The sequence below is a fragment of the Lepeophtheirus salmonis genome, chromosome 1, assembly GCF_016086655.4.
Source record: "Lepeophtheirus salmonis chromosome 1, UVic_Lsal_1.4, whole genome shotgun sequence".
Taxonomy (NCBI): domain Eukaryota; kingdom Metazoa; phylum Arthropoda; class Copepoda; order Siphonostomatoida; family Caligidae; genus Lepeophtheirus; species Lepeophtheirus salmonis.
Genome location: NC_052131.2, coordinates 51,108,424 through 51,124,685, shown reverse-complemented (window position 1 = coordinate 51,124,685; position 16,262 = coordinate 51,108,424). Strand labels below are relative to the sequence as shown.

Below are 16,262 nucleotides of genomic sequence, written 5' to 3'. Positions count from 1 at the left end.
TTATAAGAGGTACTGAACCCTGCAAGCTTCATCAGTGCATTCACTGAACCCCTTAGTCATTGGAAAAATGGAATATGATTTATTCAGAACATAGATATATACTTTATTAGTGCACAAAATGAACCATCATGCATCAGTTGCAACCGAAAACCACTGTGTTCAAAGAACAAAACCATCAAAACATGAATTTAACACAAAAGCATAACTCAATGAATATTTGCTTCAATCAATGTGTTTTTTGATGTTGCATTTCGGACACAAGTTCAGAAATGCATGGCTTCACCTTGGTAAGTTCCACTCTCATATGGTTTTCGCAAAAGAGTATGTTCCTTTTCTTGATTTTTATGTTGACCATCCTCGAAAATGATTTCTCACTTAGATATGTTCTTACAAACGGTATGAGTATCTCCAGGGCTTTCATTGCAATTGTACGTATTCGTGAAACAACTTTCTTTTTTTTTTTTTTTGCTTGACATAGTTAGTAAGAAGGGGTTGAAAGATTAAAAGAAAAGAAAAAATGACGTACAATCACTACACCCACAAGTTGAATCTGAGTTTTGCAATGCTGTTGCGGTACACTCTCAATGAAAGCAAGTCGACAGTGGCGTCAGTGGATGCAAGTGCTTGTCGAATCCCTGGGGTTTGATCGAACCCAGTTTAAGAACCACTGATATAGGTGATAGAATGCTTCACTGATCTTTGCAATAGCTAAGCCGATTTTTTGTAATGTCGGAAATATAAATAAAACATTATAGGTTCGATTTTGGGAGAGTATATTCATTACATTGTAATTAAAAGTTTCAATGTAATCACTCACAGTACACCCAAGATTTGATCAACCTTATAGCAGGCTAATGAGTGTGTATTGCATATATAGACTATACTGTAGCACTCTTTCCCAAATTGAGAATTTTTTATCCTTATCATACAAAACTATCGTTTTGTAAAATAAATTCAAAAGACACCACTGCTCTTTCAAGAACAGGGTATTTTTTCTTTTTTTTGACAGCCTTGCGGATTTTCGAATAATGTTAAGCAAAAATAAATTTGTTATCACAGTGGCCTCGATTGTCCAGCTGTATTTTTGAAAAATGATATATTAAAGCGCCCTAAAAAATTAAACTCCCTCAAGCTATAAACTATGAATTATATTTTACTGATTTTTTAGGGGTATATAGTTGAAACTAGCCGATTTTAGAAGTAAATATAGTCAATTTTACTTAATCCCACCTGGTAATTCTGCTATTAACTCTTACATTTACTAATTTTTACATTCATTATAGATGTTCTGTCTTCAAGAATCAAATAACAATAACAGCATTGATAAATAAAAACATCTATTCAGGTAGCAACTACCAAAAAGCCGCTCCCTCTTCCAATATCATATTATATTCATCTATACTAAATAGATCATAAGTAAAACATGTGACAATTTATACTTAAGAAAAGCCACAAGTAAACAAATGCAATATATTAATAGCAAATAAGCAGCATGACTTTGCAACTTTTAGTGTAGGGATGAGATCAAACTTGTTTTTATTTATTGACCTTCATTTTTGTTTTAAAAAAACGTACAAATAGACCAAGAGATAACGAAACCTCCTTCTTAGAAAGAAGAGGGAGGGATTCTCACAGGTAAACAGCTAGCAAGCAGACCCTTATAAAGACATGTATCTTGAAAAATCAAAAATGGCCACGATGTGTATTTAACAGCCACTTAGTTGTGTACAACAACGTGTACGTCGTACGTACATGCATAGTATTTTTGGGACAATTCATTAAATACCCAAAAATACATTAGTACTTGAATTACTCAGTTTGGGAGCCAATGAGAATGTTTTTTGGGTGGATGAATGACGTCTGATTGGTGGATTTTTGTTCATCATAATGCATGGAAAAGGAAAAGAGAGAGAGAGAAAGAGGAAAAAGGGGAAAAAAGGAGGAATAAAAGAGAAGAAGAAGGAAAGTGAGGCTCGCTATATATCTACGTTCGACTAATTTGATTCATGGATCCATAATGAGGGGATAATTAGCTCCATTAATAATCAAACTTCTGATAGTGCGGATTTTGGGTTACTTTTTTTTTTGTGTTTTTTCATTCCTAATACTCTTAATTCTGAGCGAGAAACGTTTCCTTGAGGTTCATCATGAGGCTTTGTTACTTCGTTATATTATCATTTCGTTTTTTTCTTATTCATTCCAAAGCTGGAGTCGGAATCAATCAATGAATCCTCATTCAAATTATTTTATTTGATGTGATAATTGTACAGTGTCCCTCCAAGTCTCGTTTCTTGCTAATTGTATCATTAATATTTATTATTTTGTATAATTATTAATTATCCCTCAATGTATATGTTTTTTCTTATTATAGAGCGTTTTCATGGGAAGTCGGCCATTTTGGGGGTCTAAACAACCGAGTTGTATAAGAACAAAAACCCTTTTTTTCATTCATATTAAGGGAAATAGTCGACTATTGGATGTCAAAATGGGACACACAAATAAACGGACCTAAACCTTTGCCATCCATTGCCTAGTTTTATTAATTATCTGTCCCTTAAATGTATTAAAAATATGTGAGAGTATCCTTGCACAATCTTATTTCCATAGTGTAGATTAAAATTAACTATTACAATGGAAAGAATAAGATCCTTTATTTTTTCTCATCCTTAATTTATTAAAAAATGTACAAATATTGCAACTAGGAAGAGGTTTTCAGTAGATATTACTTTGATTATACTCAAATATTACTGTCTTTATCATTTGCATCAAATAGTATTCAATTCCTTGAGTCTTTATTTATTTTTAAAGCTAATTGATGAAGCTTTATCAAGATTATTTGGAAATTTGTTCATTTTATGTTGTAAAAATATCAATACTCACCCCAAGATGGCGTCTCCTTCAATTATGACGCAATTTGTGATGGCAGTGAAAACGCTCTATACGTAATTCTGACTCAAAAATAGGTAACTTTAACGATTGAAAGAATTCCTTCAAATCCCAATTATTAATATATGATTCTTTCTTATTATCTATTTAGGTTATAATATGTGAAAAAGTAATTGCAATGTTCTCTCGCTTCATTCTTTATTTAATTACCTAATTATGATAGGTAAAAGTCATTTCATATAAAAAAAACAGCCCCAAAGAATTGTCGTTGATGTCTTTTTAAAATTTTGTAGGTAAGGTTTCATTATGTACTCTTACATGTTAATGTCTTTAATCATATCCATACCAATGTAATGTTGGTGTTTGCTTCTTTTTTTATTTCAGACTATTTGATTCAGAATTGACATTGGGAATTTATTCAATGAAATTACATGGTTTCTATAAATTATATATCTTTTCCATTTTTTTTTTTTTCATGCTTAGATTTAAGAGAGAGGAGAATTAGGTCATAAGATATATTCAAAAGGAAATGACTGCGACAACTAAATTTGAGTCGACTGCAATCTCCCTACCTCGACCGGTTCCAGCCCATGGAGGAAGAGATGCTGAAGAAGGAGAAATAAGTGATGGACTTGAGGAAGGTGAAGAAGTTTTCTCTGATATTAGGTATAAATATATTTACTTACCCCCACTCCGGTGGACGACCTCCTACCGTAGAAATATACAATTTTTTTTTTTTAATTTTCTTTTTATATATATATATTTGCAAGACTTAAAAATAAATAAAATTGTTAAATAATGTTTTTTTCTATTCTAGTGATGAAGATTTTGAATCAAATTACGGACGAAGTGGTATAAAGAAGGATTTCAAGGACGATAAAATGACTCTAGCGAAGAAAAAATATAATCTGGGATCCTCCATGGTGGGGAAAAATACGGAAAATGAGTTAGTTGACGATTTTGAGGATGTGGATGAAGATATTTTGTATCTACGACTGATGGCCTTAAGATCCATGATACCCTCATCCGATACCCCTACTTCCAACAAGTCTCCCATTTCTTCAAAGTCCATTGAAGATGAAATGGAAGAGTTATTGGAAGAGGCTGACAAAGCAGCAGCACAGTCTTCCATTCCTCCACCTCCAATAATTGATATTGCTGACTCTGATGAAGAAAAGATGGATTTATATATTAAAACGATGACGACAAATATGTCTTTTCTTGCTCCTATCAAAGTCAAAGAAGAATTACATGAGCCCTCTATTAGTGGTGGTCCCCTTGACGATCCCAATCTTCAGTATCTTGTGATGAAGCTAAAACGCTCCTTGGAGAACGGTGGTAGTATTGCAAGTAGTAATCAAGAACAGGAAGATTCATTTTATTCCCCTACCCAAAGTCCCGTTCACATGTCTCCACCCTCATCTCCTGATGTAATACCCCTACCTCCTGAAAGAGTACTTAAACCTCCTGGAGACGATGAATATATCGAAAATAAAGCAGGACCATTAGGCCAGCATCAACCCGTAGACATGGAACTTGGATCTGAGAATGAGGCTGAAATTCAATTTTTTAAACATCAAAAAGAAATTCCTTCTGTCGTAGGGTGGCCTCCACATCAGTTATTGTGCTCCGGTGCTATGTCTGTCCCAAACTTAACTCCTCAAATGCTTTATAATTGTGATCATTATCTTTATCAAGAGAGTATGTATCAAGAGGAATTGAATTCTATTTGTGGAAACAAGAAGAATTTTATAAAAGCCGTCACTGCAAAGCCCCCACCCCCGCCACCTCCAATCCTCCCTTCCACAACACCAACAACTTCCAAGAGTAAAAAAAGAATTCGAAAAAGGAAATCAACCATTAAATTCATCAGCACCTCTGATGAAGAGGAGAATGCCCAAGTAGTACAGACGAAAAGACGAATAACCCCTCCTCCACCACAACCACCACCACCTGTTGTGCCTATTAATCCTATTGACTCCGACGATGAAGAAGCGATGAGAGCTCATTTGTTGTCCACCATGGCAGCTAAGAGAAATGCTGCCAAAAACGAAGTTGATGCCGTTAAAAAAGTCACTAAACAAGTTGAAAAAGCCAAGACCGAGAAGCAGCCACCTCTGAAAATATTGTCTAAACCAGTTAAGAAATCTTTATCTAAACTCTGTGTGGAAACTTCGACTGAAATGCCTTTTGATAAACTGAAAAAGTATTTCCCTAATATGGTCCGACCTTTTATTATACCCTTAAATATACCTCCTTCTTCCGAAGATGAATCTACCTCAACAATGTTATTTCAAGCAAATCTTGACTTATTCATGAAAAATGCTCGAGAAGATTCTTGTACTATTCCAAGGATGAAACGAATTCCTCCTCCAAAACCCGTTCGCAAAAACCCTCCTCGTTCTAAAGTTTCAGCAACAGCTCTACTACTCAACAACAAAACTAATCCCATTCGCAAAAGGTATATATCCATGATCGAGAAAGAGTCTTTGAAAACGCGTTCTAGTATTGAGCATTTACCTATCGAGAGGCAAAAGGAATACAAAATGCTTTTGGCCCGAATAGCTGTGAAGGAGAAGAAACAGCAACTCGAGAACTCTAAAAAAGACATTGAAGATCCTGAGGAAATGCGAAAGTTATTAATTTCAAAGATGAAGAATCTAAAGTCAAAGATTGATAAGAACAAAATTGATTTAAAGAAAAAAGTGTTAGTAGAGTCCAAAGAGAATAATGAACCCAAAAATATCATTGAAGATGGAGGATCCAATGTACCTGAGAAAATAGTAAATGAAAGCGTTGTAAGCTCCGAAAAAGACCTGATCCAATCTAGAAATGAGGTAGTGAGTGAATTATTCAAATTATCTGCTCAATTGTCTCAGTTTAAAAACGAATCAGAGAAACTGATAACGGCTCAAAACTTTTTGTCGGATCTCATGAAGCAAGTAAGTGAGACAAAGAAGCTAATTAAGAAAAAAAAGGAGAGAATAGCACAGTTGAGAAATGTAGTCAAGCTAAGTCATCATTCCATAACTAAGAAAAGAAGGGATCTATCTGTTCAAGAAAGTCAATGTAAGAAACTTGGAGAGACCTTGATTGGAGAGGCTTATGAGCTACCAAGCACTGGAAGTGAGAAAATTAAACATAAATTAGTACAAATCGCCTCCAATGCAAAGCTCTGCAAGAAGGCCAATCTGGAATCTGCTCGTAGTGAAGGGGTTTCTTCGTCGAAGAATGATGATGACTCTGTCGGTGTTGATGGTGATGTTGACGACTCTCCTCCTCAGAAGAAGGAAGAAATAAGTGGTGTTAGTTCTTCAATCGCTCATCTCAAATCAGGTGATACAAGTATTGATCCTCATCAAGAATTTTGTCGTTTCGAACTCCTAGGAAAATGTAACGACGATGCATGTCCATACCAACATCATAAATCCGTTTCCTAGGGTAAAAAATTATATTTTACATTTTATATTAGGGCAAGTTCAAAAAAGATAAAAATAAAAATTGCAAATGTCGTTGGCCTTTCATGCAGATATATGTTGATCATATATACACATATGTATAGTCTTAATAATGCTGCTCGCTTATGAATTTATTGCATATATAGAGAGAGAGATGAGGATTCGTGAATATCCTAACATCCTCAGACACATGTATGTATATGAATATTCCATATACAATGAGTTCTTGGTGAGTAGAAGGGGTAAGAATATCATGAGCATCAAAAGAGCATTCATTCTGGCCTCTTTTTTTTCCTTTTTGATATATAATTATTCATAATTTCGAAAGTACTACATATATATTTTATTCTTATTTTTTTATTTCTTAGAGGTTTATAATAATTAATTAATAAATAATAATAATATATCTATACACATCAAAAAATTAATAAAAAACATATTTAATGATATTGCATCTAAAGTCCTTACATCAACACCTACAATAAATTATACGTATTTGGTATTCTCAAGGATCGTGCGTGTCTGAGTGGACAAAACGCCAATCCCATTGTTCTCTATCTAATACTTTTATTTTCAGTGACTTCATCACCATCAGCATTACCAAATTTTAAAATTATATTTTATAATCATACGCGAGCACTGTATTTTATACTTTGAATAACTAATTAATCATCACAATTATGAGTGATGAAAGGGTCGTTTATGTTGTCGCTTTTTTAAATCTCGTGTTGTTGACATTTATATATTGCATATTTTATTTTTGAAAAATAAATCCTAGTTTTTATTTATACACTTGACTCCACTTTTATTTCGGGCAAAAAAAAAAAAAAAGGGGGGAGTTGGAATAGAAAACCAGGTATGATGTTGTGTGTATCGTGCTTTCTTTCTTATAAGTACTATGTGTACATTGTCTGAGTCAGTCGAGGTTCAGGAAGAGGGATAGAGGCGTGAATGAATTCATGTCACTTCCCTTTGTAACAAAAGGGAAGCCTTGTCCCAATTATTCCAAAGATTCCATCGTCGTCTTCAAACCACTGAAAAAGAAGAAAAAGAGTACATTTACTATGAGCTTTCATGCAACGAAGAAGAAAAAGAAATTGATGAGAAAAGGTCAGCCATTTCCTCCATGGAGGCCTCCCCCTTGCAAATTTGAAAATAGGGTTAAAAAGACTGGGTCATACTGCTCTGTTTGTGCTCCTTCATATAATAAGGAGGAGGATTCTTTGGAGAATCTCAAAGGTATTCTTTAAATGTTCATACATTATTAGGACTTTTTTTGGTGGGTTAAAATATTCCTTAACCCATGCAGTGGTTTTTTTTTGTCCCCATGACTTGACCAAACGTATTTGTCAAAGAGTGTTTTCTCCCATGGCAATGACAAGACTAAAAAGTATTGAATTTTAATTAGTCTGACTAAAACAAATCCTTTATTTTTCGACGGAATACTAAATCTGACGAAGAACGAAATAAAAGTAATCAACAATATTAACACGTTTAATTGGTTGATTCCCTGTCTCATCATATTAACCTTTGAGATACCAGTAAAAATGAATAATTAGTTAAACAAAAAAAATTCACTCTAACGTCAAATGTATAATTTACCCCATCATAGTAGCAAAGGAGATCGATCATTATATCTGCCAAGATTTTTGAGAAATTACATCCTATAATAATTTTTAAATTATGGGTTTAGTGGTATTTTATCAATGGGCAATGTAGTCAATCAGAGAGCTAGGAATGTACGCAAGTTCTTAGGTTGTTTTTTTGCTATAAATGATTAAATAACTTTTTTTTTTAAATCATTACATTAAAAATTGACATACTTTAAATCACGTTGACATTGATTGCCACGAGTTAAAGAGATCTTGTCATTTAGCTGGTGAATTAAATATCGACAATAATCACCAACATAATATACACCAATAGTCCATATCCAATTAATATAAAATTGGCTGACTGATATTTCATATGTTGAGTCCTAATTTCAAGTAGAAATAATGGCTTGCTATTCAAAATTTTGTAGACCTCAATTCCTCTATTCACCGTTTGGATGAAGAGATTCGTCGGCAAAAAGGAAAGGTACTCAATGACTTAATTCGAATGAACGATGAAGAACAAATGGATGAAGGAACATGGAGAACGAGATTTTCTCAGAGGAAATTTAAAGAAGACAGTGGTCTTGTGTGTACTTGCAATTTGAACTACCAAAGTTTGAAAATAGATGAGACTAAAAGTGCCATTGTTAAAAGCTCCCAATCCACGAATGTATCAGAGTCTATTAAAAAGGATGTATTTATTGAGTAAGTAATTATGAATATATTATTCTTGTAAATTACAATAGTTTATAGCATTTGATTGATTTATTTTTTTGCCCTTGGATTGAGGTGATGTGTTCCTGATTGACTTTGCTTCGAAAAATCAAGGTTTATGGATAGGAAATAAAATGTTGCTCTTTGTTGGCCGAAGAAGGAGAAGATTTGCTTTTTAAAGGACATTTTATGTTTTTCGTGACAAAAGCAATAAGGAACATACCATCTGAATCTTAGGGCAAATAAAGTTGAAATTTTAATTTAATCGTTGAATTATATGATTCTATTATTTAAAAAGAGGGATAGAATCGGATAGTACAGATAGTAGCTCGATGGCCTCATCTTTCAAAAAAGTACATCATCAGCCTAAACGGAAGAAAAAACGTACAAAAAAATGGAGTATCCGACCTGAGCAGCAAGGAAACAACCATTCTTGCTGAAGAAACGGATTCAAAGGTTCTAAAAACAGCCATAATGCAGCTTCGAAACGAAAATGAATGTCTTAAATCCGCACTCTCTGTAAGAGAGTGCAAGCTTCGAGAAGCAGGTAAAAAGATCGAAGATATCCTGGAGCAGAACTCTCTTCTCACTCAAAGATTAAAAGAGATCATATTCAATGGGAACGTGCAGACATCAAACTCGACAACAACAGGTGGACCACCACCAAATATGGGTAGTACAACTACCTTGGAGTTGAAAGCGTTTAATAATGGGAATCATCCCAAAGAATCATATCAAAAAGAACTCTCTCTCCTTCGACAAAAATTATCAGACAGTCAAATTGCTAATCGAAACCTGGAAACGTATATTGAGTATTTGAAAAAATCATATGTGTCTGTATTTGGATCTGTAGTTACGAGTACCTAATTAATTAGGTGTAATCTTATTATTTGAAATATATATTAAATAATTGTTACAGTGTAGCATAACTTCCTTTTTTCAAAGGACAATAAAATGTTCGAGAGGTGACGTCCTCCATTTCACATGCACAGAATAAACCGAGAATCTATTTGTTTTTATTTCTATTTATGTTGAACAAAAAATATCACATTTAATTGACAACATATCTTATTTTATGGTTGTGGATAGTTAGTTGATTAGGTAATTAGTTATTGGCGATTCCACAAAGATTTTAAAAATGTTAGGCTTTCCGGAATAAATCCGGTTACATGTTTTGGACAAAGCACACCAATTTAGAATTCTTGCATAACACCGGATCTGTTAGCATCAATTTTAACTCTCTAGCATCATTGTCCGTTGAGTTATTTGCGTTCAATAATTTTGCAAATTTCAAATCATGAAAATGAATTTAAAAAATCGTTTTTGTATATTAAAAATTGAAGAAATTAACTGATTTTCAATAATAGCACGAATAAAAACACAAGAATTAAATTTCAATTAGTTTAATCTTATAAAAAATGATGTCAAATCATTTTTTTGGCAATATTTATTTTCGACGGTAAACGCATGTTCGATCCTCACTATTCCAACGCATGATAGCAACTGAATGTATTTCTAAAAATTATAAATGTTTATTAGAAGGAGTGCGGAAAATTGCAACTCGACTTGATCTCATAATAAATGACTCGAGGCTTGACTCGAGAAAAATATTCAATAACTTGAACATGTGAGCAAATAAGTGATACTCCACTCGGACTTGCAGTATCAGGACATTTTACCACCTCTGGTTACTATCTTATTACTAAATTAGTAATTATAAACGCAATATTAAGTAGTTGGGGGATTATTAAAGAACCTATTTATGATAAAATGGATTTGATACATAAACTATCAATAATACTCAAGTATACTTTCTACAAAAAAAATAATTATCCAATTCAGTCTTTCTTATCTTCAATCAATAATCATCAAGGAAGGGATAAAAAACATTTTTATTCGTCTTACGCTTAACATATTTTTTAACACAGGTTTTCCTATATTAATTAAGCTCCATTCTCTAAACATCAAAAGTCAGTTTGAACATTAAGTCAAAATCATTTGAAGTACTACAGTAGGTAATGTCATGATGAAAGATTGCTGCTAACTAGTACTGATATATTCATTAAGCCCCTCTTGGTGGTGTTCTTGATTTTTCGTTAAAGTCGTGACAAATTTTATATAGAAAGGTTTGGTCACAGGTAAGGTGGTCGTGATCGCAGTATTAATTTTGCATTTTTATTCTTTTTTTAACAGATGATCATATCATATAAAATAAAGGATTAAAGTGAATGCATATGTAAATAAGTCCATATTAATTAGTAGTAATTAGTAATGAGAATAAACTATATTTCAAGGAATAATACAATGGATCAGGACAGGTTGTCCTATTTGAAATAAAATAAATTATATATGTTAGTCTAAATTTCAATGATTAAGCAAAATGCATAAAAGCTAATTGAACTTTCCATTCCAGATATACATACTTCATAGTCATAAATAATTAATTAAATTTTTATATAATATATAGACAATTTTCTTCTGTCTACCCTATAACTATTAAAAAGGTACTTAATAATCATAATATTTTCCATGTTTTGTTTTTCTCGAAGTAATGACGTCATATTAGAATATTGTCTGCAAACTGACGGTGAATTGTCAAAATTCAGATTATTTAATTAATAATTATTATTAATTAAAGAGTCATTTTATAATATAATATCAGGAGCTTCTTGTTCGTAAAACAGTTCTATGTGATGCTGATCAGTAGAAGAAAAGAGAGGCTTCTCAAATGGCTCCTACTTGCCTTCATGACCCTTCGGATCGTACTGGGTGAGATCATGGAAGAAGTGCCCTCTGCTGGTTCATCCTCCTCTTCTTCAGGCAGTAGTACAACCCCCTCTCACGAATCCTCTAATACTTCTTCCTCCAGTTCTCACCCCAATCATTTCACCTCAACCCCTTCTTCCTTCCGCTGCTCCGGAGAACAAGTCTCTCCAGAGCGTTGTCCCAGTGGTGCAGCGTGTAAGGATCTAGGTGTTGAATGTCTTGCCTGGTGTCACTGTCCAGGTGACTGTATTTATGGTGGACAAACCAATGCCACATGCAACGTTCATCATGAGATCCATTGCGAGGGGCCTAAGACATTTAACAAATTGTTTACGTGTCAGTACTGCTATCAAGAGCCTACGAACTATGTGTGCTCTGAGAAGTTGGACTGTGATGCCGTTGCTCAAGATCCATACTATTTGTCCAATTGCACTGTGTCTCAAAATGTACTCTGTCTTGGAAGGAGAGAGTTTCTTAAAAGAAAGAAATGTAACTGGACGGGAGGGTATCGATGGTATGCTGCCGTTGCTTTTAGTGTTACTCTTGGAGGATTCGGTGCTGATAGGTATTTAGATAAAAAAACACCACAATATTAAAATATCTATATATTTATTCAATCACATCTAAATTAAAATACATCTTAATAGGTTTTATCTGGGACATTGGCAAGAAGGAATTGGTAAATTAGTTAGTTTTGGTGGTTTGGGCGTTTGGACACTTGTGGATGTCGTTTTGGTTGCTATTCGCTACATTGGACCTGCCGATGGATCACTTTATATCTAATTATGAGCTTTGACATGACTTGTTTTTATTTTTGTATTCTTCATAGTTCGAGGTGAGGGTTTAGATGATGCAGAGTGTTTTTTTGGACTTGCTTTACTCTTTTCAGATCCTAAAGGAGACATATTCATCCAGTTAATTTTTTATATATACACAATGTAGAGTAATTATTTATTTTTGTAATTAATAAAGTATATTGATTCAAGTAGAATACTAATAATTTAAAAACTTACGTTTTGAGCCCTGAGGACTTTTACCAACGACGGGAGTTGTAGCTCGGTTTTCTTTATTTACATCTGAAGGATCCCCTAACTTTTGTTTAAGTCTCTGTTTTGTAGCCTCAGATAAACGTTTCTTACTAGGTTTTTCTTTTTTGCGATCTTCTCGATCCATAGCAATCAACTTCATTTTCTCTCCGGTCGTTAACTGAAAGAAAATATCATGAAACTTTTTGACGTCTCGATTTATTTGCTGCAGCAGAGTTTTGTGCAAGTTAATGTCCGACTCGGTGGACTTGTGATTTCGAGCGGCTTCTTGATGGAGTTGAAGAGCCATTTTAAGACTGTCTTTGAGAGAACTTAGTATGTCTTGGACTCTAACTGTGGCCATGAGACGACGCACCAGGTAGCCTTTCACCAGGGCTGACAATTTAGCAAATGTTTTTTTATGTTTAGGTGTGAGCCGCGTTGTCGTAGAGGATACACGGGAGTGGGACCTTTTTTCATGAGTTGGAGTGACTTGTTGCAGCAATTTGCGACGTTGCTCAGCAAAACTCTTTTTAAGATTAAATAATTGCCTTGACTGATCTTCAAGGAAGCGTTGAATTGACTCATCACGCTCTTTGTCTAATTCAGCAATGGAGGCACGAATAGTGGCGTGGTTAAGAGGAGTAGGAGACAGGGGGAAGGTTTATTAGTACTATTAATTGGAGGAGGAGAGTTGGACACAAAGCCACTTAAATATCTTTTAATCTCCATTCCTGATCCAAATCTGGAGGCGTATGCTGAGAGCAAAGGGCTAGTTTCTTCTTCGCTTTGGATATCGTCGAGACGAGGGTTGATCTCAGGGGTTTTTGGTTTTTCAGATAGAAGCTCAGATACACGAAGTGCCTTATTACGCCACTCTTTCATTTCCCGCCTCCGATTCTCGGTCATGAAAGGAGGTAGAATGGGTCTACCACACACTCGGATTACTGAGATGTAATCTTCAGGGACAAGGACTGCAGACATCGTTTCTGGAAAGGTATTAACAGGATATAATTTACAAACAATTTTGAAACGCGTACGTTAGAGTATTTATTTATTAATGGAACGGAATATTTGATTAATTGACAGATTCTATATTGAGTTTGAAAGAATAGGGAACAGTCTCACGCAAGAATACAAACAAGGAACAAGTGGCAATGGAGCAGGGGTGACAAATGAAATCCCTCCATAAAATCAATCCGTCCATAACCACGTACTTCACATCACTACCCTCCTTTATAGTCCTTTCTAATCAATAGTTATCACTCTATTTCAATGATTCATATATCATTATTCATTAATATTCTCTCATGCATGCAAAATGTAGACAGCTAGCGATCCCATCCATTACATATATGTGGCCTGTCAACACACAAAAAAACCAAAACTAGAAGGATTCTTCTTAAAATTGAATGTGCATTCTATATTTTGTATTCTCCGATTAATCATCGTCAATTTCTATCAACAAGGATTATTCATATTAATCCTTTGGGTGTGCCACAAATGACACTTAGAGTAGCCAAAATTAATCGTCGTAATAAAAAAATGATTTTGTATGAAAGGGGTCGTATTGGGGCCAATATAAGTGTATTTAATCAAATAAAGATTCTAAAGCTCTTTGGTATCTTAACTCATCCCGCAAATTTGAATAAATAGACTATTACATTAAATTTTAGGTACTTGGACTTAATTTCGAAGGATTAAGTGTCGAAGGGACAACTTGTTTATAAGACTTTTATAGGAATACATTTGCAGATACTTTCAAATTGAACTTACAACAAAAATGATAGTAACTCGATCATTCTTAAAATAAGTTTTTATTCCTAAAAAACATAAACATCCACATTCCACATAAATATTCATAACCATTTGAAAGTAGTTTTTTTAAGTATAACAAAAATATATAAAATTTCTACATATATTTTCTAGAAATGTATAAAATCAAATCAAAAATTTTGAGCAATAGAATTTATATAATCTAATGCATCCATGTTTTTATAATTAATGAAAATGCGTTTAAGTCTTTGATTAATATCTTCATAGTTAATATGGGTTTTTTCTACTGCTACTCCATTTTGTATTTGACGAATGATCACTTCTGTAGAAGCCTGTTCTATCCGGATTTCTCGAAGAAGTTTGTCAATATTAGGATGACATATTTGAAGTCTATGATTAAATAAATTATGCCATCCTTCGACAGAATTGTTGGTTCGAGGTAAATCATTCGCCAACCTATCACATACGTTCCAAATATCTATCTCAATGAGAGGTTTTCTTCTTTTTCCACGTTGAACAATTCCTAACCAAGTTGTTTCAAAATATTGTAAAAACTCTCCTAAGATTTCATCAATCTTTTCATCCATTTGATTAATAAACCTGTCAAATATATCATTGACTTCATCTGGGGGTACAAAGGCAAGTGCTTGCAATTGCTTGATGATCATTGCATTAGAGTTTTCTTGGCACCAAGATGTTAAACCAAATCTTTGAATATTTATCCATAGGCATTGACCAAAATGGTCGAAACATCCGTAAATTTTAGTTTCGGGAAACAAATTTTTGATTTGATTAATAGCAAAACGCTCAAAATCAATAGTAATAGATAAAGGTTGCAAACCCTTTAAACTTAAAAAGTTAAATATAGTAAAATATGATTTCTCATTTCTATTTTTGGTAAAGCAATAAACTAATGGAATGGCTTTATTTTTATCGACTAAGGCATGGATTGTATATAGTTGATATCCTATTGGAACGGAATCAAATGTTCCATCACCAAACCATCTTTTATTTCTTTTCAAAAAATCGATATTATTTGCGGTTGAATATATTTGGACCTCGTCATTTTGGAAAAGTAAGAATTCTTCCCCCCTTGTGGTTAGAGTCAAATCTTCATAGATTAGATTTTTTTTACGATATCTCCTTACAGACCTTGAAAGAGATTCTTGTTTCGGTAGCTTTCTGGCGATTTCAATTGGAACTTGACTCATGCATTCTTTGACGATTGCGGAGGATGGAGCTTCAGATTGGCAAGACTTTGTTCTAATTGCTTGCATCAACTTTTTGGTTTCACAGTCATCAATGTTGGGAGAATGGGAATGTTGATTAGAAATAATGAGTGAGCCATTTTGAGTGATTGCTCGTCCTTTACAAAATTTACGCTTAACACATTTCCAATATATTTTGTCTCCTACTTCTTTATTGAGATGATATTCGTATCCTTCATGCAGAAGTTTTTTACCTCCCATTTGGGTTTGGATAATGTCCATATTTTTTACTAGAGAAAATAACGGAGCTTTTCTCTTTGAAATCTTGTACATACATAATGAAAAATTTAAATGAGATGGAAAAACATTTTAAGAATCTATACAAATAAATTGCATTCTAAGATCTTTAGCTAGGACTAAAGAAGAAGGCAGTTCCTTTGTATTGATTTTTAAAATGTTCTTGCTTCCACATTTTAACTTTTCAGTATCTATCAAGATTTAAAAGAGAAAACTTATTTTAAGAATGATCAAGTTACTATAATTTGTGTTAAAGTTCAATTTCAAAGTATTTTTACGAATGTGATCCTAGAAACGTCTTTTCGATACTATGTCCATTCGAAATTTAGTTCTTTCGACCCTTTGTCCTTCGACACTTTGTCTTAGTATTAGATCGGCTGAAAATTCCGTAGGCTGACACATAGCAGCTGTCCGTAGGGTATACCGTAAAATATGTTATTTTTAAAGGTTCTTCTCCTTCTTTTTATTTTCTCTACAATTTTAATTCGTTCTTATAAAACATAAGTTCATAACATAAGAAATCCTACCTGCGACAAC

General features: G+C 33.6%; 4 protein-coding genes across 12 annotated transcripts; 3 read left to right on the top strand and 1 right to left on the bottom strand.

The window, feature by feature from the left end:
• Positions 1–1,719: 1,719 nt before the first annotated feature.
• On the top strand, positions 1,720–7,136 carry LOC121131991 (uncharacterized). Of its 8 annotated transcripts, XM_071894098.1 has the most exons (6): positions 1,922–2,059; positions 2,372–2,963; positions 3,038–3,179; positions 3,271–3,552; positions 3,704–6,327; positions 6,922–7,136. In XM_071894098.1, the coding sequence occupies exons 4-5, from the start codon at positions 3,416–3,418 to the stop codon at positions 6,324–6,326; spliced, it is 2,760 nt and encodes a 919-aa protein (XP_071750199.1). In that variant the 5' UTR covers positions 1,922–2,059; positions 2,372–2,963; positions 3,038–3,179; positions 3,271–3,415; the 3' UTR covers position 6,327; positions 6,922–7,136. The 8 variants fall into 8 exon arrangements, with proteins under 8 accessions (XP_071750201.1, XP_071750200.1, XP_040583356.1 ...); XM_040727419.2 differs by having other exon boundaries at positions 1,929–2,072; positions 3,704–7,136; XM_071894100.1 differs by lacking the exons at positions 2,372–2,963; positions 3,038–3,179 and having other exon boundaries at positions 1,720–2,059; positions 3,370–3,552.
• A 39-nt stretch (positions 7,137–7,175) lies between these two features.
• Positions 7,176–9,569, top strand: LOC121131994 (uncharacterized). 2 transcript variants are annotated; one of them, XM_040727425.1, is made up of 3 exons: positions 7,176–7,583; positions 8,368–8,644; positions 8,952–9,569. In XM_040727425.1, the coding sequence occupies exons 1-3, from the start codon at positions 7,304–7,306 to the stop codon at positions 9,091–9,093; spliced, it is 699 nt and encodes a 232-aa protein (XP_040583359.1). In that variant the 5' UTR covers positions 7,176–7,303; the 3' UTR covers positions 9,094–9,569. The 2 variants fall into 2 exon arrangements, with proteins under 2 accessions (XP_040583359.1, XP_071750202.1); XM_071894101.1 differs by having other exon boundaries at positions 7,182–7,454; positions 8,952–9,243.
• Positions 9,570–11,400: 1,831 nt separating this feature from the next.
• amx (TM2 domain-containing protein 3 almondex) lies at positions 11,401–12,107 on the top strand. The gene is made up of 2 exons (XM_071893040.1): positions 11,401–11,974; positions 12,067–12,107. The coding sequence occupies exons 1-2, from the start codon at positions 11,401–11,403 to the stop codon at positions 12,105–12,107; spliced, it is 615 nt and encodes a 204-aa protein (XP_071749141.1).
• A 42-nt stretch (positions 12,108–12,149) lies between these two features.
• On the bottom strand, positions 12,150–16,103 carry Cp110 (Centriolar coiled coil protein 110kDa). Its single transcript, XM_071893009.1, has 6 exons — positions 15,965–16,103; positions 14,397–15,718; positions 14,125–14,176; positions 13,155–13,433; positions 12,433–13,110; positions 12,150–12,311 (listed from the first exon to the last, which is right to left on the bottom strand). Exons 2-6 carry the CDS (start codon positions 15,708–15,710, stop codon positions 12,199–12,201), a joined length of 2,436 nt encoding a protein of 811 aa, XP_071749110.1. The 5' UTR covers positions 15,711–15,718; positions 15,965–16,103; the 3' UTR covers positions 12,150–12,198.
• Positions 16,104–16,262: the final 159 nt, after the last annotated feature.

What these genes read in the sequence shown, in the direction of transcription:
- LOC121131994 (XM_040727425.1), top strand. Translation starts at nt 7,304, where the DNA reads ATGTCACTTCCCTTTGTAACAAAAGGGAAGCCTTGTCCCAATTATTCC. An exon ending in TTCTTTGGAGAATCTCAAAG is followed by an intron (nt 7,584 to 8,367) that starts GTATTCTTTAAA and finishes AAAATTTTGTAG; the next exon opens with ACCTCAATTCCTCTATTCAC. An exon ending in AAAAAGGATGTATTTATTGA is followed by an intron (nt 8,645 to 8,951) that starts GTAAGTAATTAT and finishes TTATTTAAAAAG; the next exon opens with AGGGATAGAATCGGATAGTA.
- Cp110 (XM_071893009.1), bottom strand. Translation starts at nt 15,710, where the DNA reads ATGGACATTATCCAAACCCAAATGGGAGGTAAAAAACTTCTGCATGAA. An exon ending in TAAATTCTATTGCTCAAAAT is followed by an intron (nt 14,177 to 14,396) that starts TTTTGATTTGAT and finishes TTCCTATAAAAG; the next exon opens with TCTTATAAACAAGTTGTCCC. An exon ending in TCCTTCGAAATTAAGTCCAA is followed by an intron (nt 13,434 to 14,124) that starts GTACCTAAAATT and finishes ATACCTTTCCAG; the next exon opens with AAACGATGTCTGCAGTCCTT.
- amx (XM_071893040.1), top strand. Translation starts at nt 11,401, where the DNA reads ATGACCCTTCGGATCGTACTGGGTGAGATCATGGAAGAAGTGCCCTCT. An exon ending in TGTTACTCTTGGAGGATTCG is followed by an intron (nt 11,975 to 12,066) that starts GTGCTGATAGGT and finishes ACATCTTAATAG; the next exon opens with GTTTTATCTGGGACATTGGC.
- LOC121131991 (XM_071894100.1), top strand. Translation starts at nt 3,416, where the DNA reads ATGACTGCGACAACTAAATTTGAGTCGACTGCAATCTCCCTACCTCGA. An exon ending in GAAGTTTTCTCTGATATTAG is followed by an intron (nt 3,553 to 3,703) that starts GTATAAATATAT and finishes TTTCTATTCTAG; the next exon opens with TGATGAAGATTTTGAATCAA.